This window comes from Cimex lectularius, unplaced genomic scaffold (assembly GCF_000648675.2).
Source record: "Cimex lectularius strain Harlan isolate CLEC.00 unplaced genomic scaffold, Clec_2.1 scaffold290, whole genome shotgun sequence".
NCBI lineage: Eukaryota > Metazoa > Arthropoda > Insecta > Hemiptera > Cimicidae > Cimex > Cimex lectularius.
The window spans coordinates 903286-930786 of record NW_019394207.1 but is presented as its reverse complement, the minus strand read 5'-3'; the positions used below and the strand labels follow the sequence as shown (position 1 = coordinate 930786).

Here is a 27501-nt window from a genome sequence, read left to right as displayed (position 1 = left end):
CATGACCCGGATTTGCCGATCAGCCCAGCAGACATCAAAAACGCAATGAAAACGTTATGTTGGAGTGAATGGCAAATCCTAGGTTTATTAGTATAAATGTGTATAATGAATGTGTGTGTATGTAAATGGTCAAATACTTCAATTTACCACATGTGGAGGGATACAAAGAGAAATGCAACAAAAACCGTGTCAAGGGTTCAGCCCGGACATAGGTGATAAGGGTGAGAGGAGGGGGTAACGAACAAGTCGAGGCAGGAGTGCTCGCTTGGATTTTGCCGTGACCCTAACGTTTGACAAGCCCGTCCGTAAGTCCGATATAGCATTTGTCCTGGGTACTGACTTGAAGGGGACTAACCCGATGTGTGTACTTATTTTTTGAATTAATGATGAAGGAATTTGATTCCAAATTGTGTGTTTATTTATTTCCCTTGTACCCTCCCTGCGTACTCTGCCTAATTTCAGTGGGTAATTACTGGTAAGTACCTCAATCTCAGAGGTGACATTCTGGCAGCAGAGGGTTTAAATTATTTATGGTGAAAGATCCTATCTTTTTAAATTGATTTTGTAAATAATTTTTGTGTAAATAATTTTCCTTTTTCAGTGGCAGTTCCATCCTTTTATTTAGAATTTTATCTATTGTTAATTTATCCCGAGGTTTAAGATTATTTAATGCATGCATGCGTATGATTTTTTGTTCCTTTTCGTCGTAATTGAATAATGTTTAAAAGAGCGAAATTCATTAAACAGAACAATTTCCGTTATCGCTTCATACCTTATCGCCATTAATACGCTGATTCAAAACAAAGTAGCCGAGTTTGGAGAAATATATTCTTTTACATAACAGAAACAATAATTTTAATCTATATTCATTTATTCATTGTGTACCTATTATTTATTTCTGATTTCCTTTACCGTGACGGAACGAAAGTGTACAAATATATGTGCAACGGTTTTACAGACGCCGGACCGGAAACATTGTCAGCTTGCAAAAAGTGCAGGCGAAAGTTCCATTACGAATGTTCACGAGCCCAAAGCCGGTCCAATTGGACTAAAATATCTACAGACTGTAGACCCCTATGGTTGTGCGACTCGTGCCAGGAAATGGGTGTACTTCAAAAACAAGTACAAACTCTCCAAGCACAAAATGATGAAAATCAAACCTCGACCTGTTCCGAGTTCAGCTCAATTCGGGAGCAACTCGCATCTATCACGATCCTTATACAGAACCTCATAACGACAACTAGTACACAAAAAAACCCCTGAAACTCCAACAAATAATGATAACGTAGTCCCCAGTGAAAATATCTCTCCTCCAGTCACCCAAATTCACAATACCCAAAACATACCCCGGTACATTGAGGCCGAAGTAGAAAAGATGCCTCTCCTAAGAAAAAATAAACCTTGGTAGGTCGTTTCCTTTTTTAGATAGGCTTTCTAAAATTAATAAAATTAACAGCGAATATTTTCCGGAAATTTTTAAAAGGCTAGCCGCAACACAAAACAATCCTCTTTTAAGAAGGCTCGCCGTAGGGATACCATCTTTTAAAGCCAATTCATTGTTCTAGAACTTACCACTCCCCTAATAAGGACTCATCTGATTTCTCGAAAGGTTTCGCGTCCACAAGGTCATAGGGAGGCGTTCAGAAATTATACAGAGGATGTATGACGATTTGCACGTCTACTTACTGAATTCTCGAACGAAGAAATACTTGAATCAATACAAAATCCAGATTTCAGTTCGCGACTAGGCCTTCTAATTTAGAAAAGTTACAAGACCTTGTAACTTACGTCGAAAAGCAAGAAATCCTGACCATGGCTTCCGATAATAACTTTTTTAGTTCAGGAAGGCATGAGTCACCACAGAAGCAATTCTATAGGTTTCATTATGGACACCATAGGGATAACCGTAGAAAAAACAATTTCCATTATATAAACCGAAATGAACACCAAAACCGAAGCACATCCCGCCAAAGAGGTAAATCTAGGGAAAATTCCACCCGAGAAACCAATTCGAACGACAAAAGGCATTCCGAATATAGCGGCAAGTCAAACTCCTGGAAAAAACCATTTAAAAATCAATCCGAACAACGAATAAAACAAGAAAAGGTATACACGGTAAAGAAAGCAAGTAAGACAGACGTCCCACACCCATAACCCAAAAAACGAAGCCCCTCAAAAAACGAATAGATCGGGTCTGCAGGTCGGAGCGACAGGAGGAAATTATCCAAATTTCAACATCAGCCATTAACAACTATTTAAAAATTTCCCTCCAGAATTTAGAATATTTCGCACTAATCGACACTGGTGCATCCGTGTGTTACATAAGCCGCGACAAATATAAAAACAATTAAAGATTCAACTTGTAACCTAAAAAATATAGAGAAGTGTGAAATCGTAGTAGGAGGTTCCAACGTCCTTAATTGTAATGAAAAGGTAAAGCTTAAAATTAACATTAATTCCTTGTCTTGGTATTTTTATTTCGTAATAATTGAAAAACTCCCTACCGACGTAATTTTAGGTTTTAATTTCCTTCGATTCTCAAAGATGACAGTAGACCCTAGTCATTCGCAAATTTTCTTCGACTTTAAAAAAGATGAAAAAATCAAATTGATAAACAATAATAGCACTTCTATTCAAAACATGGCATCAATTAACAAAGAAAACTTATTAAAACATCTAGTTACCTTGTACCCGAATACCCTCAATGGGACTGACACAGCTCATTCAATGCACCCTCCGTCTAAAGGAAGGTGCTAGTCTCAAGCGTAAAAGAATGGTTTTTGCCCAGAGCCCGTGTAGAAGACAGATCATGCGCGACAAGATTGCTAAGCTCCTCGAAGACGGAATCATTGAAAAAGCATCTTCCAATTTCGCCGTCCCCGCGTTTTTGGTGCCAAAGAAAAATAGCAGCACAACAGACTTTCGCTTAGTGGTGGATTACCGACAGTTAAACGAGAACCTAGTTTATACATACTTTCCAATCCCAACCATTGAATCTGCCTTTTTATATTTTAGCGAAGCTGCCAAGGTATTTTACGGTCAAGGGCTTAAATTTGGCGTACCACCAAGTCCCATTATCTCCGGAATCAAAAATTTTAACCACTTTCTCGACCCCTTTTGGTTGTTTTCAGTACACCAGAACACCATTCGGTATATCCCTTGCTGGGAATGTATTCTCCCAATTAATGGTCACCATGTTCGGTGACATAAAGAAAAAATTCGTTTTCTTCGACCTCAATGACATTTGTATTTACAGTACCACATGGGAAGATCACGTTAACCATATTACGATCGTTCTGGACCGGTTAAAAGATGCAAATCTAACAGTCAATCCGGAAAAAATTCAATTAGCCAATTCTAAAATTAGGTTCCTCGGTCATTCCATCCAGAAGGGAGGAATATCCGTCGACCAGAATAAGATTAAGGATATCCTAAATATCCCTCGACCAAAAACCCCAAAGCAGGTGGCCCAATTCCTTGGGAGTATTAACTTTGTTGGTAGATTCATTCCAGATCTAAGGATTATCGCGCGACCCCTTAACGAAATGCGAAAGAAAGATTCCCCCATGGTTTGGACGGAGGAATGCCAAAACGCTTGGCAAACCCTCGGTTCAAAAATCACATCGCCACCTGTCCTCAAGACTCCCAACTTCAGAGAAAGATTTTCCGTGTTTACGGATCGTTCAACTCTCGGTATAGCCGCCGTCCTAGCTCAGGAGGAAGAAGGCGCTTTCCGACCAGTCGCTTTGCGTCCAGAAAGCTAAAAGGTACTGAGGCGAATTACAGTGCTTATGAGCTTTCCAAACATACCTGGAATTTAACGAATTCAACTTGTTTACAGACCACAAATCTCTCACGTCCGTGATTTCCTTGCAAAATAAAGGGGGACGCGATGCTAGATTTGCGGCAAAGATACTTGCGTACCGGTACAAGTATTTCACATAAAAGGAAAAAACAATTCTATCGCGGACTACATTTCCAGAAATCCTGCCGAACCAAATAGTGATGAAAACCAAATTGAAACCATAAACGTGTTACAAAAAATCCCTGAGGTGTTCCAAAACCTATCATCGGCTCAATATGAAGACAAAGACTTAAAGGTCAAAATCGATAAATTAAAAAGTAGTTGTAGTTAAAATCCCTGGATACTCCCTCATCGTAGACAAGTTATATTTTGAAGTTACCCCAGGACAGCACAGAGCGTTGATACCCAAACAACTTAGGCATATGGTGTTCAAATATTACCAGACTGAGTTAATAGGATCGCATCACGGAGTTAATCGTACCCTAAATAGAATAAGAGAATCTTTCTTTTTCCCGCATGTGCGTAGCTTCGTACAGGAGAAGATTAAGCTGTGTTTGTCTAGTCAAAGAAGTAAGCCTGAGCAGAGCTTACCCAAAGGTTCACTTTCTAGTTTTTCTTGCAAGGAACCACAAGAAAAACTATTTGTAGATTTGGCTGGACCCCCTTGTAGCAATAGCTACAAGTACATTTTTATATCCGTAGACGGGTTTACTACGTATACAATTTTGTTCCCAATCCGGACGGCAAATACGGCGACAATAATAAATTGCTTGCGGGACAGAATTTTTAATTACTGGTCCACAAATGACAGATAATCATTCTATTTTTAAGGCTAAGGCATTAAGAGATTTTTTATTCAGCAACGGAGTCAAAAAATCGTTTCAAATACCTTTGTACTCTAACTCGAGTAAAGCTGAGAGAGGTCTCCGAAATCTGAAAACCTCCCTTACCGCTACTTCGGAGACAACCAAACTAAATGGTCGCAGAATCTGTCATTTTTTCAACTGACTTTGAACACCGCCATCAACTCATCTACGGGCTTCACCCCCTCCAAATTATTCCTAGGAAGAAAGCTGAATACCCCATCAAATTTGGAATGGGAGGTACCGGTGTCACAAGAAAAAACATCGTATGATGAAATGTGGCAAACAGCCTTGAAAACCATCGAAAAGTCAAAACATATCCAAAAGAAGTGGTACAACAGAAAACATAGAGATATTCGACTTAAGATAGTGGAAAAGGTATTAGTAAAAACGCACACATTTTCGGATAAACAAAAGAAAATATCTTCCAAACTGTCCTTTGTTCTGGGTACTGACTTGAAGGGGACTAACCCGATGTGTGTACTTACTTTTTTGAATACAAGGTGAAGGAATTTGATTCCAAATTGTATGTTTATTTATTTCCCTTGTACTCCCCCCTGCGTACTCTGATTATTTCAGGGGGTAATTAAATGTACCTCAAGCTCAGAGGTGACAACCGTAAGGTCGGATGAGTGGCCAATTAGAATGACGTTATCAGTAGAAAATGCAGATTTTTCAAAATGTGAGAAAGATATACGCGTGGTGCCAGCAATGACCGAAGCAGTTTGCCGGCCGGAAAAAAAATTACTGATTGTAATTTAAAAAAGTTGTTTTATCAATTCTACAGAAAGTAGAAATTATGTTTGAAATTGGTGAGAGTTTTAATTATTTTATCTTGGGGCATGAGTGATACTGAATCGTAAACCCCCAAAAAATTATTTTATCAATTGCAATCGCGAGTTTTTGGCATGGAGAATTATGAAACGGAACTACTGGTCTTATAGGATTTCCTTGTGAACTTAGACCGTACCGTATAACATTGGGGGTTTCGGGTTCATTGGTACTAATTTTTTGTCTCCATATTGGTCATTTGAGAATAACAAGTCACTATTTTTTATGGCTGTTTGAACTTTAGTTTTTAATTTTAAGGTGGGATTTTTTTTATGTCTTTACAATCGTTATTTTTTAGAAATTCCTCAACGTTAGAAAAGTATTATTGATGTTCAATCATAACTATACTATTTCCTTTATCGGCATTGGAAGTAACACTGTTCTTACTTTTTACCCATAGACCTAATTGTAGGTGGTTTCACTTTTACAATTCATGTCTAGAGACGTGGATTTAAATTGTTTTAACCTGATGATGCTTGACCGGACATGCTTGATGTCCGGATCGTTTTAAACAACTAACTGTGAGTAGGAACTCTCTTTTCATAAAGATTGAACTCACTCCGCCATTTATAATTTCTATCATCCTAATAAATACTATAAAAAATAATTTTAAATTAGTGATTAATTTGTATATCACAAATTGTTTAAGTACATGTTTAAAATACGAGGTAAAACAAAATTTATTATGCTATTAATGCATTTATCTCCGTGTTTAATTTTACATTTTTTTATTTCAAATTTCTCAAACCAATCTACATACAAAATCGAGCGGCATCAAAATCCCATTTCTCATTGAAAAGCCGCGTTCGAGGTGGATCGGCGGGTTCACTCTTACAATTCATGTGAAGGACGTGTTTGTAATTTTTTCAACCTGATGATGAGCGTATAATGATTGAAAATTGCATCATTGGAAGCCACAAATCTGTGAATAGAACCATCATTTACAAAAAGTGAATACATAGATAGATTGATATATAGAGTTCTCTGTGGCAATGCTGTACGAGAAAGGGTGACCCAACGCAATTGCGTGTAATCCCTCATTATAGGAATTCTAGATTTCTCAAGGATCCACTAAATGTCATTTTACCAGATTGTAGTTCACCAATACCCCAAATGTAATGAAGAATAGGAAATTTCAATCCTTACAATTGATAGACATTTACCAGCCCACAATCCTTTAAATCAATTACAAGCCAATCAATGTATGCGTTTAAATAAATAACAATAAGGCAAAGTTTGGAATTAATTATAATTATACAAGTATCGAACAAATTAAAATTTAAATTGTCTACGAAGAAAATATGTATAAACTAAAAAGGTGCCTGATATACTAAATTAATCAGAACTTATTGTCTAAAAGAAAACTCACTGGGTGATGCCAGAGGTGGACTACGTACAAAACGGTCGCGAATAAATAACATATAGCGAATTCAACTCGTAAACAAGAAATTCTTTAAAACGATTGCGGAACTACCTCGACCACGTGCGTTTGCGAAGAAGAGAGAGCCTCGTCGTCAAGTGCGTTGCCAACAACAAATCCCGTCACTTCCCGGCCTTATTTTTTTTTTATTTTTTTTTGACGGGGCTTCCGACATCTAGGTCATTTCACCCCCCAACTAAGTCTATATTCTATTTACCCTTTCAAACACTACATTCATACAAATAAATACATTCATACCCAAAAATACATCCATACAGTACACTCATTCCGTTTCGTCGTTGGAGTACTTGATATTCCTCCACCGACCTATACTCAAGCTAATCTAGATTTGGGTCGATGGAGTACTTTTATAAATATTCCGCCATCGACCCTGAACACACACTCTTACGCTCTCAACGTTCGAGGGGCGATGACGTTATATTTCACCCCCACCCCTCGCCATTCAGCGAATAAATACATGCACTCAGACAAAACATATAGACACACAACACATAAGACATATTATATACAATAAAAAACCTAATTTCCCCTAAAAAGCGGAACAGGGGACTCTGAAACTCGCTACCGTGTTCGAGTACTCTTCTTAAGTCCGGCAGCATGCCTACACGCTCTCTTTATTGAGCCAAGGCGTGACACGCCTCTGTTATGTGGGACACATCGAGCAACCTTTCTCTGCATAAGGGGCACCTGGGCGGGCTTTGGCCCAAAAGCAGATGCCAATGTGTCAACCGTGTATGGCCAATCCTCAGTCGGGTGAGGACGATCCCTCGTCATTACCCGCGAAATCGGTCTGTAACTAGTAGCCTGGCTTGGGTTCCTACCATCTTTAAGGTTAGGTATTATAAGCGCTTCTCGCCAACGATCGGTAAGAGTCCGAATCCCATATATTGTTGAACAAGTCCAACAAGCGCCGCTTCGCACCCTGGGGAAGGTGCCGAAGTATCTCATATGGGATAACGTCACATTCGGCTTGAATTCTGGGCGAGCTACGACGCGGACTCGAAATCTGCCATCGTCAGCAGCATGTTCCTTTGTCGGAAGGTATCGGAATATTCCTCGAAACTGGGCACCGCGGCGAAATGCCGCGCCAGTGCTTCGACAACTTCCGAGGCTTCCGTCACACTCCCGCGATCGGTGGTCAATATCGGTTCCGACGGAGGTTTGGATCGGCCAGAGAGTGCTCTGACCCTGTCCCATACTTCTCTGGCAAGTCATCTCAGACACATACCTCGCCAGGCTGTCCTTTCTGGCTTGGGAAAAGGTATGCCTCTCTCTAGCCCTTTTTACATTAAAGTTTGCAAGGTTCTCCTCTGTCGGATGTTTTATGAAGCGCCGGAACGCTCGCTTCTTCTCCGCGTGTGCACGGACGCAGGCTTCTCTCCACCAAGGAACCGGTGGCGAACAAGTAGACCCACCGTTCCTGGGAATGGATCTGCCCGCAGCGCGGTTTATCTCCCGCTCAAAGAGATCAGTGTCGACATCCCCTGTTAAAGCCAGGAAAACTCTTACCCGATGCTACGCCATGCGACGCTTCCCGATGCTACCCGACGCAAATCCAAACTCCGATTTTCCATAAGGTTGCACTACCCCCGTGCACATCTACCCGATGCTATGCCACGCTAACCTACCCGACGCTCTGCTATCCCTACTGTCCAGATTTTCGTCGGGTCGTATCGAGTACGGTCGAAGACAAAAGAACCGGACACTCATATTTTTATTCAAACTACATGTATTATTGTCGTTATATTAATTACAACATACTTATTTTAATATAAACCAAATTAACTGTGATTAAAAATTAATTGGTTTTTATTTAAAAAATTAATTTTAAAGGTTTGGTAGAAAATTAATCAAAATACCGGAATACGATTTTTTGATATAATAAATTTAACTAACAATTTATTGTACTCGCTTCGGCGGTACATATACTAATATTGGAACAATTTATTACACTGTTTTGCTCATAAACTTTAATTAACTATTTATTTCATAGTTTTGCTCGTAAAAATAGACCATTTTCGTCGGGTAGCATCAAAACAGGACACTCATATTTTTTGTAACTTATTTCAAACTAAGTAGATGTAATTTTGTCGGTATATTAATTACAACATGTTATTTTAATGTAAACCAAATTACACGATATCAAAAATGCATAAGTTTTTATAAACATTGTTTAATTATGATGGTTAGGAGTAACTTTATTTAAAACAATTAAGTTTAACAAACAATTTATTAGATGGTTGTGGTTTTGCTCAAAATAGTGCATTAAGAACAAAAGATGCGTTGCTAGTGTGATAGTGATTATTGTGATAAACGCTGTGGACTGTATGCGACGTGTGGTTGCGTCGGATAGATGTGCACACCCCACCAAAACGTGGCAAGGAGTCAGGTAGGATCGGGTAGCATCGGGTAGCGTCGCACGGCGTAGCATCGGGTAAGTGTGTTCCCGGCTTAACTGAGGTGCCGACACCGTCGCAGAGAAAAGTTCCCAATCCGCACGCTTCAGGTTCCACATCGTAGGAGTGTGATATACTCCTCTCGAGACGGAACTCCTCAACAATATCGGAAAGAGGTCAGTTAGGTGGGGGGTCCCCCAATGGAGCCTATTCTACCCGGGTGGTCAGGGATGGTGAGGCTAACGACAGGTCGATCGCGATAAATCGGCCTGTACTAAAATCAGTATGTGTAGCAGCGCCGGTGTTTAGGAGGACCAGATCGGACTCGCCTATTAGGTCCCCCAACTCTCTGCCCCTAGCGTCTGTTCGCATCGACCCCCACCATGTGTTGTGCGAATTAAAATCACCCAACACCAGAACTGGCGAGGGGCGCTGCTCGACGAGGGCAGTGACCCCACTGCTGTGCCACGATCCATCTGGAGGTAGATAGACGGCACACAGAGTGAGGTTCATCGGCGCCGCTATCCTCGCTGCGATCGCCTGAATTTCAGTATTTATCCTCACCTCATGTACCGGTACGTTTTCTCTTATTAAGATGGCCACTCCACCATGCGCCCTACAGCCCGGATCCGGCTGCACCTCTCTAGATAAAGTATTGTACCCCTCAGTTCGAGGCTCGACCCCGGGCGGATTCGGGTCTCTTGTAGGAGTATCGCCATCGGTACATTTTCCCTGGCCATTAACTTCAGCATTTGTCTCTTAGTATTTATACCCCTGCAGTTCCATTGTAGAATGGACTCCATTACTCGCTTCCTTTTTTCTTTCTCATGTTCGGTCTCGTCGACCCTTCTGCCACCCCTTTTCCTCCGTGCCGGAGCATCTCCACAACCTTGGAGACGCCCAGCACGGTAACCATCCAGTCGCCAGCTGGTGGTACTAGGCACCACAACATTATACACGAGGTGATAGGACAGCCTCCTCGGTGGCTATTCCGGGGTTCGGGTCCCTGTACTATCTCACTGCCCGGGAGTGCCATAACCCAGTTTTCTTCCTCTACCCTCACAGGTGCAGGGTTCATGGACACTCAAGAAGACCGGGAGATCACTACCTCCAGATGAGGACTGTGTGTTGTTTGTGTGGTGTGTTGTACACGGTAATTTGCCTTTGATATTCGGGTTCCGAGGCCCTGTGTATTAGTGGTGGCATGCTAACGGAGGCCCAGACACCGTCCAAGTCCCCTGCCCTCACTCCACCTAGTGTTAGGTTGTAATGTTAGGGTAAATTAAATAAAATAAATTCCACTATAAACCTATTTATTAAACAATTCTTTCTATTATTAAAAAATAAAAAATATAAACAAATACTTTCCTATAATAAAAAAAATAAAAAATTACTTTCCTACTTATAAAGTCCAATATATTTAATTATTCAAAAAAAATTCAATCTGTTTATACACAAATTAAAATAATAAAAATATAAACTAATTCTCCTATGGCCAAAACTACGAGCTCATATAATTTTTTGAAAAAATATAAATCGTACATACGATATAAAAAAATAAATTACACACTTCTTGTTTTCTGGTTTGCGCAGACTCTTGCAGGTCACTTCTTTCGTCCTTTCCGTTTCTCGCTCGAAACCCGACTCCCCCACCATTCCTCATAGAGCCTCTTCCTTTTCCAATTGTCTCGCATTGAACGATGGGATATTCTAGCAGTAGGGGTTTGGCGACAATTTGAATGTTCGCCGCCATAAATATTCCACCCGCATACAAAGAAAAAAAATGAAGAAAAAAAAAGAAATTCCTTGACATGTAGGAGTGGTGATGTCCAAGCCGGATAGTTGTTGAGTATGATTTTCCCTTGATGTTGGTGATTCAGGAGTAGGCAGAGTTGGTCAAGAAGCCTCGCTGGATGTTGAAGGTTGTGATGATGAGCTATCTTTAGTCGACTCGTCGTAATTGAGGAGCTTCCAAAGTACCATAACTAGGATATGGGATGACAATAGTTCAGGCGATGAGACACTTGTAGTTTCGGTAGTTGATGACATTCTAACCTCCGACGTTGTAGATTGGTGAAGAAGCCTCACTGGATGCTGAAGGTTGTCAAGATGGGTTATCTTTAGTTGATGTCGGTAATTGAGGAGATTCAGAAGCACCATGGCCACTATATGGGATGATGATGGTTCAGGCGATGAAACACTTGTTGCTTCGGCAGTTCGGTAGTGTTGTAAAAGTTCCATTAGATTGTATCGATTAGCAAAAAATTATATATTAATTTTATTTATCTATTTATTTTTTATTTAAGGAAGAATATTTTAATTGTGTCAAATGAGCATGGATTATAATTTTCGGATCAGATATCAATTGAATTAAGTATGAAACTTTATTTAAAAAAATTATTATCTTATAAGGGCCTGAAAACTGATTACAAAGTGATGTTTGAATTTTTTTTGCTTGTTTGATAGTATATATGTTTTATAATATACTAGATCGCCAATTTGTAAAGATGGTAATGTTTTCATTTGTTGCATTTTGGAATTATTTTTTTGTATACAGCTTTTACATTTTGCAATGTAGTTTTCCACAAGGACTCAAGTTCAGATGGTGTTAATTGTATCATTTCTTGTTCAATGTTAAATTTCAATGTTATTGGGTGTTGTATTTTGCTTCCTAAAAATATTAACGCAGGTGAAGTTTTAGTTGTTTTCACTGGGTGCCGAATTTAAAGCGATAATAAACAGAAATAAATTTTTTTCCCAATGTTTTTGATCTTCAGAATGAAACGCTCTGATTGCCTTCTTTATCCCTGATATATACCTCTCGGCTAGATTCGCTTGCGGGTAATAAGATAATTGAGAATATATGTTATTACTAGTGTCAACAAAGCATTTTTGTACGTTTGTGCTCGAAAACATGATTGTCTGTCTGAAACAATATATGTTGGTAAACCATAATTCATGAAAACATGATATTTTAAAATTCGCAAAACCGTTTCTATATAAGTATTTCTGCAGGGTATCGCCAGTACGAATTTAATAAATGCATCTACGATTAAAAATATATATTTGTTTCCATAGGATGATGTAGGTAATGGACCAATGAAATCGATATATATTCTTTCAAATATTCTAGTTGCTGGAGTGTTATGTAAATATTTTGGAAAAGGTTGGTTATTAGGTTTAATTTTTTTACATGTTTGGCATAGTCTAACTCTTTGTTTGATATCATTATTTATATTCTTGTAGGTAAACAATTTTTTATTTTTGACAAGGTTTTTTAAAGCCCAAATGTGCCCCATATGTACTATTATGATAATATTCAAACAAAGCCGCTTGGAAGGATTGTGGTACTATTAATTTTTTTTTTTTTTTTTTGGTGTGAGGAATGTAATATACTAAATTGTTTATAATTTTTAATGATGGATCTTTACTTTGTAATCTATCGGCTATGTTTTTGTCTTCTTTTTGTAATTGCGGGAAGCTTTCGAATAATTTGGGTAGGGATTGTAATGGAGAGGTAAATAAGGTAAGGTCTTCAGGGATGTTGTTTTTGTTGTTATTTTCATTATCGTCAACGAAATGTTGATCTGCTTCTTGAAATCTCGACAAATAATCTGCCACCGAATTATTTTTTCCTTTAACATGCCTTGCTTCAAAAGAATAAGAATCTAACTCAGAAATCCATCTAATTGCTGGGTTGGATGTGATCTTTGATCTATCTCCCTTTAGGAACATCGTTAATCCATTACAATCAGTGTATAATTTAAAAGGTTTGTTTTTTAAATAATGTTTAAAATGCCTAAAGCTTAATAATACTGCGTACAATTCTTTCTTATATGTTGTATAATTTTTTTCACAATTGGTTAATTTTTTTGAATAAAATGCAATCGGCTGTACCCCATTATCGTTATCTTTTTGTGCTAATAAACCACCTATAGCTGCATTGGACGCGTCAGTATAAAGTAAAAATTCTTTAGAAAAATCGGGAACTGTTAATAAGGGTGGAGAGGTTAAACATTTTTTTAAAGTATCAAATGCCTGTTGGAATTCGTAAGTCCTAACTAACTCCTCATTATTATTTTTTTTTTTTAAATTATAAAGTGGTGCCGCTATTTCTGAAAATTTTGGAATATACCGCGCAAAAAATCCACATAACCCTACAAACGCTAAAACTTGTTTTAATGTCGTCGGGGTTTCTAACTTTTGTACAGTAGATATTCTCTCTGGATCTATTTTTATAGAATTGTATGATAATTGATGGCCCAAGAACGATACTGATGTTTGCATTATTTTCATCTTTTCAGGGTTTACAGTTAATCCATTATTTTGCAATATTTGCATGACTTGTTCTATATGTTGTTTATGCTGTTGTTGATCTTTTGAATATATAATGATATCATCAAGAAAATTCCATACAAATTTATATTTTATATGGGCTAAAATTTTTTCTAAATATTGTGTAAGGGTTTGTGCTCCTAAACTTATACCAAATGGTATTCTGTTATATTCATAATGTCCATACGGAGTTTTAAATGCTGTGTTACATCTAGATTGCTTTACTAATGGTATATGTTGGAAAGCGTTTGATAAATCTATAATCGTAAAGTATCTAGCGCCTCTAATATGGCAGAATATGTGTTCTATGCTGGGTAATGGCCATGCTGTAAATTTAATTTTTTCGTTAATTTTTATAATTATCTTATCTTAATTTATCTTTTATTTTCTGGATTGGATTTTTTTGGAATTAGAAAACAAGGTGATGCCCAAGTTGAATAACTTTCTTGGATTATTTTTTGATCTAACAACTCGTCCGTAATTTCTTTCATTTTTTTTTTTTTTTAGTTCAATGGATTCAACGGATATGGACGTTGTTGTTAAACGGGCCATATTGTTAAACGTAACAAATATTTTTAAACTAAAATTTCTGGCACATCCAATTTTTGTTTTTAATACGTTAGGGAATTTCTTAACTAGATATGATATGATCCTTAAGATATGATCTGAGGGCTTCGGTATTAACGTTGTTTACTATTTGTAGAGATTAGTGACCGTTAATCTATAGTTATTCAGATATCCCGACCGCATCTCACGATATCTGAATAACTGTTGTTTACTATTTTGAAATCTTTGTTCTCACTTTCGGCAGACGCAATTTCTAGTTCATGGTTGTTATAATTTAAGTCATATGATTTTAAAGGGTTACTTGCAAAAGATAATTTATTATTATGGGCATCTAATATAATAGCTGTTTTTTTAAAAAAAAGGATAACCTAATAATATTTCCATTGGCATATTGTTTATTACGTAACATTCAACTGGCCATGTAAGGTTTTGAAATTTAATTTTTAATAGAATTTTAGTTTTTAATTTGACACTATCTCCATTAACTGATGTTACATTAGTATTGTTAAATTGCAATTTTTTAAAAGTGTTCTTTTTTAATTTTTGGAATAAGTTATCAGATATAGCATTAATTGTACTTCCTGCGTCTATTAATGCATTGATTATAGAATTATTAATATTGAGTTTTATTTTTGGCAAGGTTATATTTTGTAATTTTGTGCATTTTGGGAGAAGTGTCATTCCAATTAGTTTTTTTATGTATATTTTTGTTCAGAAACTGCATGGGCTTGATCTACTATTTCTTTAAATTTTTTAAAATTATTAATATGCTTAGTCAAAATTGAAAAGGCTTTGTTGTCATAATTGTCTTGAAATTTAACTTTTTTTTGCTAGGTAATCTATGTTTTTTTTTTGTTGAATAGTTTTTTGAACGGTTTCCATAAGAAGTATTTTTAGGTGTATAATTACTGTAATTCGGATTTGTGTTATAATTAGCGCTTATAAAACGATTGTTTTGTTGCCTGTTACGATAATTCACCGTTCTGTCGGTTATTGTTTTGGCGATTAAAATTTTGACCGTTAAATCTATTGTTAGGGTAATTGTTGTGAACTCTGGGCCTCGATTGAAAGGTTCTATTAAAATTTTGTATGTTAAAGTTTCTATTATTGAATGTTTGCCTGTGAAATCTTGCTGGTAGCTCATTATAATCGTAATTGTAGTTGACTTCTGTAGGTAATAATTTCGTTTTAATTACATCTGCATATGTGGGTTTATAATTAAAATTGGGGATGTTATTCTCACCATAACCGTATGTTTCGTTCAAAATTATTTCTATGTTTTTTATTTTTTTAAATAAATCTGTGTAGTTATTTATTGAACACATTAGTTCCTAATAAAACTAAATATTTGGGATGTACAGCATTTAATATATATCGTACATTTTCTTGCTCATTTTTTAGATTGAATAATTTTATTAAAGTCATTTGATTTTCAATGTTTTCTCGTAAATTAATATTTTCTGGTTGAGGTCGGAATAACATGCTTGTTTTAACCTGCATATATTGTTTCTCAGACAATCCATTTTGTAATAGTGAAGAGGCAAATATGTGAAAAGTTATTTTTGGAAATATTAGGGCATTGTACATGAAATTAGCCAATAATTTGTTATTTTCTCTCTCTAATAGTATGGATAATATTGATTTAAATTGCGTTTTATTTCTTCTTGCAATAGGTTCGAGTTTTAATAAAAAATTTATTATTGATTGTGGGTTGTACAAATGAAAATAAGGAAGGTGTTGTAATTTATGTTCTAGTGTGTATGAGATGAACTTTGATTTTTTATGGCATTTCGACTTATTTTTAAAATCTATGGATTCATTATGCGAACTTGAATCTGTGGAAACCTGTTGTGAACCTGATTCTTCATGATCTAATAAGCTAAAATCAGGACATGTATTCTGTGTATATGTTAGAAATGTGGACCCTATTATATGTGAATCAGAAATGTTCTCAGTCTTTGGTGGAACATTCTCTTTGGTATCAATATTTGCGTCTGTGTCTTTGTCGGTTTCACCTACTTCTTTATTACCTTTCATACTAAATTCTTGTTTGATATCCGAAATCAATTCTTTCATTATATCATTATCCTGTGTTCTTTGCAATTTATTTAATATAACTTCTATCAAATTATCTATAATTTTTTGCGTCCATTTTTCTTTTTCTTCTTGTATAATTTTTGTTTGCGACCGAGTATTTATCGGTGATCTTTGTGTGGAACTTTTTTTATTTTTTCCCATTGTTACTTAATTACTTTCTAATCAGTAGTAAATCGTAACACTCTGACTAATTGAATTGTCAGACGCTCTGCTACCGATTTTTGTAGTGTTAGGGTAAATTAAATTCCACTATAAACCTATTTATTAAACAATTCTTTCTATTATTAAAAAATAAAAAGAACATAAACAAATACTTTCCTATAATAAAGAAATAAACAAGTACTTTCCTACTTATAAAGTCCAATATATTTAATTATTTAAAAAAATTCAATCTGTTTATATACAAATTAAAATAATAAAAATATAAACTAATTCTCCTATGGCCAAAACTACGAGCTCATATAATTTTTTGAAAAAATATAAATCGTACATACGATATAAAAAAATAAATTACACACTTCTTGTTTTCTGGTTTGCGCAGACTCTTGCAGGTCACTTCTTTCGTCCTTTCCGTTTCTCGCTCGAAACCCGACTCCCACACCATTCCTCATAGAGCCTCTTCGTTTTCCAATTGTCTCGCATTGAACGATGGGATATTCTAGCAGTAGGGGTTTGGCGACAATTTGAATGTTCGCCGCCATAANATTTTAATACTATTAAGGTATTATTCTATTTTTTTATCTTTTATATTTAATCACTAATTTATAATTAATTTCTTACAGTATTTACCATTATAATATTTACTTGTGTTATAATTCCCGCTTTTCGCACGTTCAAATTGAGCGCCATTAAAAAACTAGCTTCTCATTGGAACATCGCGTTGGCGGGGATATCGGCGGGTTCACGTTTCCAAGCTAAGGGCTCGAAATGCGGATCGTTATAAAACAACTTGCTGTGATTAGGAACTATCTTTTTTTTTAAAAAGGATTGCACACCGAACTCACTCCATCATTCATCAACACAACAACAAATCAAATGTCATCAATGAATATTTGTTTAAAATTATGTTACGATATGCTTTTTGGAGAAATGTTTGTTTAATAATAATTGTTTATTATTTTTAATGTGGGTATTTCAACTACGAGGTTTAATGAACCTCGGGTTGCCGGTGTTTTTGAAAAAGCACTGTGGAAATCGTTCACTAGTTTCACCAAATCAGAGGAAGGCAGTTTGATTTTGCCTCTCAATTCGGAACTTAGATTTTGTTTTGTACTCACGATATACGACAAAACACCCTTCACATTTTTCACGAGATCGTCAGTCGGCACACAATATGACAACTTAAATATGACTGTGTCCTAGCAGCCCTGAATGAGGGATTGCAGATAGTAATAAATAAATCTCTTGGCTTATCTTGTCTTTATTATGTTTTATTATTTCAACGTTTTACCAGCAACCGCGTAGTTATATCAAACGAAATTAAAAACAAAGAAGAGGAAAACAATATGTTTAGTTGAAGATTATAACTCCTAGCAGCACTGAAGATTTATAGAGAAGTAATAAACAAAACTCATGGCTGATCTTAGCAATTTTAAGTTTTTGTGAGTTCAATATTTGACTACCACCCTAAATATTGAAATAAATGAAACACAAAGTAAGAGAAGAAAAAATATGTAATTTTTAACGGTTTTTTTCGAGAAAAAATTGAGTTGCCATCAATAAACAAATTTTCACACTTACGACAGACAAAACCTGTAAAAAAGTAATATATAAGGCTGATCATGTCGGGTTTATGTTTTTTATGATTTGAACATTTTACCACCAACCCCGTATCAACTAGCGGTTATGATGGAAGGAACTGTATGTAAAAAAAAGTTTTAAGTGGGTTTGCGAAAAAAAATTTATTACAGATACTCTATGCCTTCATTGAATTATTTTTATTCCGTTTAGTAAACTTTTTTTTATTTTGTCTCCTAGCTCAGTTTTGTATCGCGGATGTACGGCGTTTTATCTCATTTAGCACGTTTCAGTTTTATCTCGCTTGGGTCTAGTCAGATTTTAATTAGTTTTTTCTTTCTTTTACAGCTTGGACGGCCGGGGAAAAGGTGCCGAGATGGGATCCCACTGGAAAGATAAAGACGTGCTTGAAGAGAGGGCCTATTTCAGAACCGTGACTGAACCTGCGACTCTCTCCATAGACAATGTACAGGAAACGGACGAAGCTATTTACAAGTGTCGAGTCGATTTCAAGACCTCACCTACGAGAAATTACAAGCTCAACTTAACCGTTATCGGTAAGTCTATGTAAATTGAATCACACGCGTATTATTTCCATTCATAGATTATCCGGTTCATATCGGAGATTGGAGTTTATCGAACGGCACCGAAGTGGCTACAGTTTATCGGCCGATTAAAAATGCACTAGTGGATAGACATGCAAATGAGGGTATTACTCACCACAATAGTCGCTCTAAGATAAATGTGATGGCATTTTTATAGCACCACTCTCAATTCATTTCGATTCCTTTAATAAGAATAAATCGATAATATTAGTGACACTTCGTTTTCACACATAGCAGGTTGATCCTATGAGTGAAATTCCTGACAACTATGAAAAAAATGATGTATATACAGGCTGTCATCATGCTAGTGCACCTCTAAATTGTGTTAAAAACTACGCAACCTTGAACTAAAAATTATTTGTTTAGCATAACCTTTTTTTTCAGAGTTACACAAATTCAAGTTTTCATTAAAGCCCTATATTTTTCTTAAATGGTGGCCAATATTTTCATTTGCAAGTTAGTCAATTTCATTCGATTTTATATTTTTAAAAACTATTGAAAACCATTTAAATATTGGTACAGAAAACTCTTAGATATTTCAAAAATGACAGTATAAAATTATTTATTATTATTATTAATTTTTAATGGCGTTTAACCCCTAAGGTCATTTCACGCCCTAACATTTAAACCTTCTACCTATTAGGCATTAGGTAACTAGGTTACCTTCTGAGTGGAATAAAGCTATGACTACAAAAGATTAACTCATAAATTAATTTATCCTATTGCCATTTCAAAGCATTAATTTATCCTTTTATAATTCTTAATTCGGAAGGCCAAATGTATGCAAAAAACCATTTTAATTTATAAAATGTATTCCTATTCTTTAATTAGAATTTCAAATTTTTGATGCTGATGACGATGATTTTTTATAGGCTTGTATGGCTAATAATAATATTTAATTAAAGAATGGAGTCAGACTAGCAACAGTCTCAGCATGAGTATAGGCTCATCGTTATCTTTTATTCTTCCATACAAATATGATAAATAAACTAATGCTGCTTAAAAATAATAAGAAACAAAAACACAACAACACTTCTTTTTCTTCATCCTCTTTTTTCGGAGGGAGCTATCTTTCTTATTTAAATTGCGATTTTGGGCAATTATTAATTAATTAAAATTAAAATGATACCTTAATAATAGATTAGGAAGTGTTTTTTTTTTTTTTTTTTTTTTTTTTTTTTTTTTTTTTTTTCCGGCTAACTGGTCATCGCCGGCGCCTCACATATAAACCTTCTCGCATTTTCTTCTTATCTATTATGTGTATATTCTTTTCTGAGTCTTCTTATGCCTCAACTAAATAACTGTTGCCTTCCGATTCACCTAATTCACCTAAAAGGGGATTCGTTATCTTGTTTGTTGTTACCCTCCCACACGTGATAAATTAAAATACATATATCTAATATTTACACATTTTCATAATTCACATTCATACTAATTTACTAACCTATACTACAACTAAATTGGAGGTCGGAAGATTATCGTATTTCAACGCCTAAACTGTTGCGGCCACCGACGCCCCCAATTTAATTTTTAAAAGCAGTAGTGAATATACCTGTCAACATTTAAATGGTGGTTTCTTAATTCAGGCAGTTGGGTGAGTGAGCAAAGCTGATTCTGCTCCCTTTCCTTGGGACGGGATTTGCCATTGATTTTGAGTTTGCGTTTTTAACTATCAGTCCATCAGTAATACATCATCGGATTAATTATATTTAAAACGTAAACAAACATACACGAAGGCTGTTTAAAACTAAATCGTTCTGGCCGTTCGGGAATGAATTACACCCTTGTATATATAAATTTACTCAGATTGTGTAAAGCACGGTATGGCACACCAGTGCAACATGTAATCGGGGTCTTAGTATCGTAAGTGAATTCTCCTGGCTCATTCTCTCAAATTATAGGAGCCAATGCATATCTCTGAAGACAGAATGAAAAACTGCTAAATTATGTAAATTCCCTATAACACGCTACCATTATTTATCCTTTGGGCGAATTTATTGGACCATAGTACAATAAATTGTGCTTAAATATTATTTATCTACAAGGTGAGAGCTAGCTGGGAAATTAAGGGCCAAATTAATATAATAGATTGTTATCTGTGAAAAGCCATCAAATAAGTTAATTTGATTGAGAGCTTGAAATAGTTCTAGACTAATTATGCGTGGCAAAACTTTTCATTAGTTCCAAATATGTGCAATATAAACAATTTTGAAGATACGTTTAAACGCAAATTAAATTTTCACTTATACTTCAGTGAACTCCACGTCTGAAGAACGTATAAAGCAAATCAAAACAATGTAACTTCCACAGACTCATTACTCAGTTTATTTTAATTTTTTAAGAATAAAAGTTAATACACCAATACTATTTTTTAGTGTTTTTTGTACAAAAATCCATATAATTGGCATTATGATGTGTAATAGTAATAACGAGGCAAGAATCAGACGGTGGGAGGAGCCGGGCATTTCTGTCATTCTCAGCATTTAGGACGGTTGTTAAGGATTATTTTAAGAGCGCACAGGCGACGTGGAGAAAAATTACGTTAAGATAGGTTTGGTAGCGGATTGGAGTGAAGATCTGTAATCTCGTTCGGATAAGGCTAATCACGAATGGGACGACTTTGTTTTTATTGAAGAGAGCGTTCATACCATACTTCTGAGGACTAAGGATTGAAAGGATTGGATCCTTTGGGTGTTGGTAAGCCAATCCTAGTTCCAAAGCTCGTCTCTATAAGTCCAAATTGCGCTAACAATTTTATTCCGCATTTAGGATCAAGTTGACATCTGAGCTGTCCCGTATCTTTGTTAAGTTCGATTCTTTTAGCTGTAGTGTGTGAGCTACATAAAACCGGCAGTAGTGGGCACTTATTTGTCTTCTATGTGTGAAATTCAGTTATAATGTGCACTTAATGAATCAGTCTGTATAGTACGAAACTATGAAGACATCTAGGACCTAAATCAGCCATACATCGACCTATTTACGCATAATGAGTAACCATGCATTCCAGTCAAAAGTATTCACAAGTTCATATCTACAACGACCATATGATTCGTTTTTCACAATTTCACCCCATCCTTACCCCATTGCTCAAGCCTTCTACACCACCTTCAATACCAACAATCTCTCCATGGGCTCTGAAATCTGTTCAACTCTTTAACAATCAACAGATGAGTGTCAACGTTGGCTGGCATTTCATAACACTAATCCACCGTGTGCAATGTTCGTGCTAGGAAAATTGGACATTGGATTTGCGTCGGGTGGTTTCGGGTCACGTCGGGTAGCGGTGGTCGGGTGTGTTCCCCGCTTACTTAAAGTTATCCAGCTATTGTCCAGAAAGCACTTAGCATGGGTTTTATTTAATATTGTTTATTTACTCGGTTTTTGGGGGTCGTCGGTAGCTCCAACGTTTAAGGCGTTGACACGGGGCTCATCGCCTTAAGGTAAAGATCCCTGGTTTGAATTCAGGGAAATTTAGATTTTTTTCTTCACAAACACCAGCTCCCCGGGACTTTATAGAGCCCTCTGCTCTGGCAAAACCGATTTTTGGTCAAATTATATGATAAATAATGTTTTTATTACAGCATTAAAAATTGCAGTGATAACGTAAGGAAAAAGACGAGGAATTTAAGAATACTTTTGGAGGACATTATAAATATATACTCCAAATGTACGTCTACTGGCTAATTCTTTGCATAATGCCATCTTATTTGATTTACATTTTAAAAATATAAAATTATGCAATTTTTCATTGTAAATACAATATTAATCCGGGGGCCGCATTGAAAACGGTGACGGGTCGTACCTGGGGAAATTATTTGTACATTCATGAGAAAGGTACAAATGAATATTTGTTTAAAATTATGTTACGATATGCTTTTTGGAGAAATGTTTGTTTAATAATAATTGTTTATTATTTTTAATGAGGGTATTTCAACTACGAGGTTTTATGAACCTCGGGTTGCCGGTGTTTTTGAAAAACAGTGTGGAACTCGTTCACTAGTTTCACCAAATCAGAGGAAGGCAGTTTGATTTTGCCTCTTACTTCGGAACTTATATTTTGTTTTGTACTCACGATATACGACAAAACTCCCTTCACATTTTTCACGAGATCGTCAGTCGGCACCATTTTTTAAACGAGGGTTCGAACAGCAGAGGTCATATCAACTCTCGGGGTGTTGTTGGTCTTGAAAAAAAAGTCCATTTGTAACTATGTCCGGTTCGAATGCACGGCCGCTAGATTTGAACCCAGGACCTTTACCTTACAATGCTGAGCGCTGTGTCAATGCCGAAACCGTTGGGGCCGCCTACGCCCCGGGTTTTTGTTCTTTTAAAAAAGAAGGTTTGAAAGTAAGAAAAGTTAATTTGAAGTTAAAAATAGTTAATTTGAATGCAAAAAATGCTAATTTATTATTTGACGGAAGAAAGCTATAATCGGAGATTTCTAAAACAATAAAAAATTGTGCTCTTGAAAACCACATTTCTTTATAAAAGCAATTATTCTTTATATTTAAAAAAAATCTAAAATATAAATGAATTTTACTATACATGTTCATATTTCATACTTCATCTTCCAACGTTTTCAATGCTTTATTGAATGGCTTAACTTCAAATTATAAACTTACGATTTAAGGGTTAAAAAGGGTTAATCTGACGGAAAAAGCTAATGTTCGAAAATAGAGCTCTTCCTTAAAAATATAAGCAAAATAAATAAATTTCTTAAGCATGTTAAAAAAGTAACATTTACATACAGTGACCTACGTTTCAATTTGCAAATTCATCTGATTCAGAAAAACGTTAAATATTTTAAAAATAATATGTTAAATAATTGAATATTAATTCTTGCTAAGTTCTAAAGAGAACTATAGGTTGAGTAGTTTTTTAAAAAACTAAAGTGACACAGTATGATGTCATTCTGTTCAAAAATGCTCAATGCATTTGTAAAATATCACAGAGTACAAAGAAGACTTTAGTCTTTTTGAAATTCAACCTTTTTTTTATTCCACACAAAAAATGAATATGTAATACGATAGTAATAGAGAATTTAACCCCGAGGTACCTAGAATATTTTATTTATGATGTAATAAAAATAGTTTAACGTTGACTATTTGTATTTCCGGCCGGACCGTTTTTCCTGAGTAGGGTATTAAGAGGGCTTAGGGAAGGCTGTAAAATCAGGTTTTAGAGCTGGAGGGAGAATAACGTCGACACTAATGCTTTGTTGACACAGTGATACAGAACGTCGAACCGATGTTTTGACCCGAGATGGCCTAAAAACGTTTCTCCCGAGCCACCATCTTCCTTACTGATCATCACGAAAAAATCCCTGTGTAGAGAAAATTTTTTAAAAAATCGTTAATACCTCCTCGAGAAAAACATCTGACGACACTTGTAACATTATTAAAATCTTGTTTTTATTTATGTATTATGGAACGACTCATCTTATTACGATGTTGATTAGGATTCGGGTTGTGGTCTTCAAACATGCAATGGGAAAATGGAAAATTAATAACCAACTGGTATTTGAAACCAACCAGCTCAGACAAGGTGTTACATTTCGCATCCATCCATTCTTTTCAAATGAAAGTAAACATAGTTTTCAACCGCATTGATAGGGCCCTGAAACTGAGTGATGATCGTTTCCACAATGAAAATAAGAAAAAATTGCTCTATATATTAATAGATAATGGATATCCAAGATCATTAATAAATAGATTACTCGAAAACAGGTCAAGAGCAACAAGGAATGAGAACATACCTGTCGAGCAAAAAATTTATCAACCGGTCACATACGTAGCTGGAACATCAAACAAGTTAAACAAGTGTTGAAAGAAAAAACAGAGAATGTACAAGTTGTTTACAAATTTAATAATAAAGTGGGTAAGAATTGTTATACAAAACTAAAAAGTAAAGATTTTCTATTACTAAGATATTCTATTTTTTCTATTACAGAAATCTAATAGAGTGTATTGTATCAAATATGCACAATGTCCCACTGTATATTACGGCCAAACGAAACAATATCTGAACGTGTGCGGCAACATTAGTATGATTGCGGTGATGAAGAAAGGCTGGGAACAGCACTATCAAGCATAAACATGCTCCGAACCATAATTTTACTTCGACGGAGTCAAAATTATGGTTTCAGAACAAAATACAGGTCGTAGACTTTTAAGAGAAATGATATGTATTCATCAAGATAACATGGCATGTAATATAAAAACGGATTTGAATAATTTGAGTGTGATATACAGTGGGATTCTAGAAAAAGACAAGCCCCCCCCTCCGAGAATCGTAGCAATACTTGCATATATATTTATTTATTATAACAGGCTGTGATAACATTACTAATATACTAGAAATTAAGATCTTTTTAAAAAAATTGTATCAAATGGTTATTATCAGTAGGTGACAGTGTTGGAGAACCTCTCATCTGATAACGTGATAAGCACATTTTCTAGTCAAATGCCTGTGATACATATGTACCTGAAGAGTTTATTAATTTTAAGTAATTTTTATTGTTTATATAAAAAAAAGCTAGTGAAGAAGGCTTTTATGTATATATACGAATTTGTATAATATATTTAAGTTGTGCGAAGTAGTTTATCGACCAGCTACTTCAATGCTCTCAGTTATCGGGTTTGTGGTCAATATAAACAGGAAGGTTTTGTTTTATTGCCAAGCTTTCGACTATATATTTAGTCTTTCTCAAGGCGAAAAACAATGTCATAAATTTATAAATAATTGCGAACATACAATATCACGTTACAAGTAAAAAAATATATATATATAAAAAAAAAGTAAGATCTTACTGTGATAAAGAAAGGCATGTTTATATATTTTTTTACTTGTAACGTGATATTGTATGTTTGCAATTATTCATAAATTTATGACATTGTTTTTCGCCTTGAGAAAGACTAAATATATAGTCGAAAGCTTGGCAATAAAACAAAACCTTGCTGTTTATATTGACCACAAACCCGATAACTGAGCGCATATTTAAGTTGTGACTTTTTATCTGTAAGTAGCAACAAATTGACAAAATAATTTATAACTACCAACCTAACTATGTTCCTATGTGTCTGTAGAACCCCTGAAGAAGACAATAAAACTAGTCGAAAGCTTGGGCATTGATATAATAACATTGTATGTTTGAAAACCACAACCTGAATCCTCATCAACATTCAGGATGTGGTAGGACGTGGTAAAGGCTGGTTGATCGCATAGCAAACATTAACTCATCTTGTTTAATTCTTTTGAAGCAATGTGTTTATTCAACAAGCAAATATAAACAAATTTTACTGTACCTTCAAATCTATTTTTAGAACAGTATTTTTTTTGTAATTTATTAAAGTACTAAATTATATTTTAGCAGTACTTTAAGATTGAATGGTTATTATAAATTTTCTGTTTAAAAAAATATTATATTACAATATATTTTTATAAATACACGCTTAAATCAACCAAAAATAGAAACATCTGTTTGCAAAAATCTACTCCCTATCGAAAGCTTAGATAGTAAATAGAAGCCAAAACGGAACAAGGAAATTATCACGATTTTTCCGCCCCCCCCCCCNGCCCCCCCCCCCGTAATGCGTATCGCTTCTATCATTTATCTTGCAGGCAACAACCGAGATCTTAAAACGCTGAAAATGAAAAATAACAAAACAAAAACCCAAGGCAAATATAAATGTTTTTGTTCTTTACATGATTATATCGAAAATATTCCCAAGTAATAATACACATTTGTTAATTATTCCATACAACATATATTGTTTTTACGTTTCACCCTGAATATTCATTACCCTCCGATATATCTATCAGTAATACTAAAGTAACATGTTGTGTGCTTGGTTAAAAATAATTCAACAATGTAAGTTAAATTTTGACTATCGACGTATAAAATTGGAAAACTCACGGAATCAACACTTCTGACATGAATACGAACTATGTTTAATTATTTTGTACATATATACATGTTATACCTTTTTTTCTATCATATTAACCATTTATGTTGTCAAATTAACCGCTCTTATTTACAAAATAACTTTTTTCGCTTCACATTACACATTTTAAGTTACATACATAATGGGATAATTCAAACTAAATAACAATAAAAAATCAAATGGAGAAGCTATCCAGTGATAGCACTCCTAAATTATAAATCATCATCTAATGTCCATCACTCTGTGAGAGCAGGCCACGGGGGCGATCTTTTTAAAAGTCGAGGAGGATTGTGATGTCTGGATTGTAAGTTATGGAATCTGTGGAGTGGAAGGTTTGGTTGAACTCCATATTTCTATACCCTTTATTATATATATATATGCGCGATCAAAAAAGTTGGGTATACCGCTGGAAGCTAGTGGAATGGGGAACTTTTACGAGAATTCAAAGCTCCAGGAGTTCGTAGTTATTAACAGTTACCAATCCAACATTTTCAAAAAATTGGCAATTTCAACATTTTTTTACGGAATTATTTTTCGTGCAGAACTTTTCCATCAATTTTACAATGTATTTACATTAAATTTAACGTTCTTTCAGGTGGCACAAACCATTTTTCTGTAGTAAGTAATTCTGAAGTTTATAAGCAATTTAGTGGACATAAGTCGAAAAAAACATAAAACCTTAAATTACTTCTTTACCGTTTAGATTTGGACAGGAGTTTATCGGAAGTTTTTTGTTGCATATGGAGAGTAGAAACACCTGAAATTTTCGACACTTTCGCTAGTCACCCTGTATATATGTGGGAATAACCAACGATGACGAGCCGAGAGGTGGGGACGAGATAAACGACATAAGAATCAAGAAAGTTATCCTAAGTTAAGAC

At 35.3% G+C, this 27501-nt stretch overlaps 1 protein-coding gene across 1 annotated transcript in view; it reads left to right on the top strand.

Moving 5' to 3' along the window:
• The first annotated feature begins 210 nt into the window (after positions 1–210).
• LOC106668552 (synaptogenesis protein syg-2-like) overlaps positions 211–27501 on the top strand; it is a 269026-nt gene continuing 241735 nt past the window's right edge. The window contains exons 1-2 of the mRNA XM_014397411.2: positions 211–305; positions 18421–18629. Coding sequence (XP_014252897.1) covers positions 18449–18629 — 181 coding nt within the window. The 5' untranslated portion in view covers positions 211–305; positions 18421–18448. The remainder of the gene's footprint in view (positions 306–18420; positions 18630–27501) is intronic.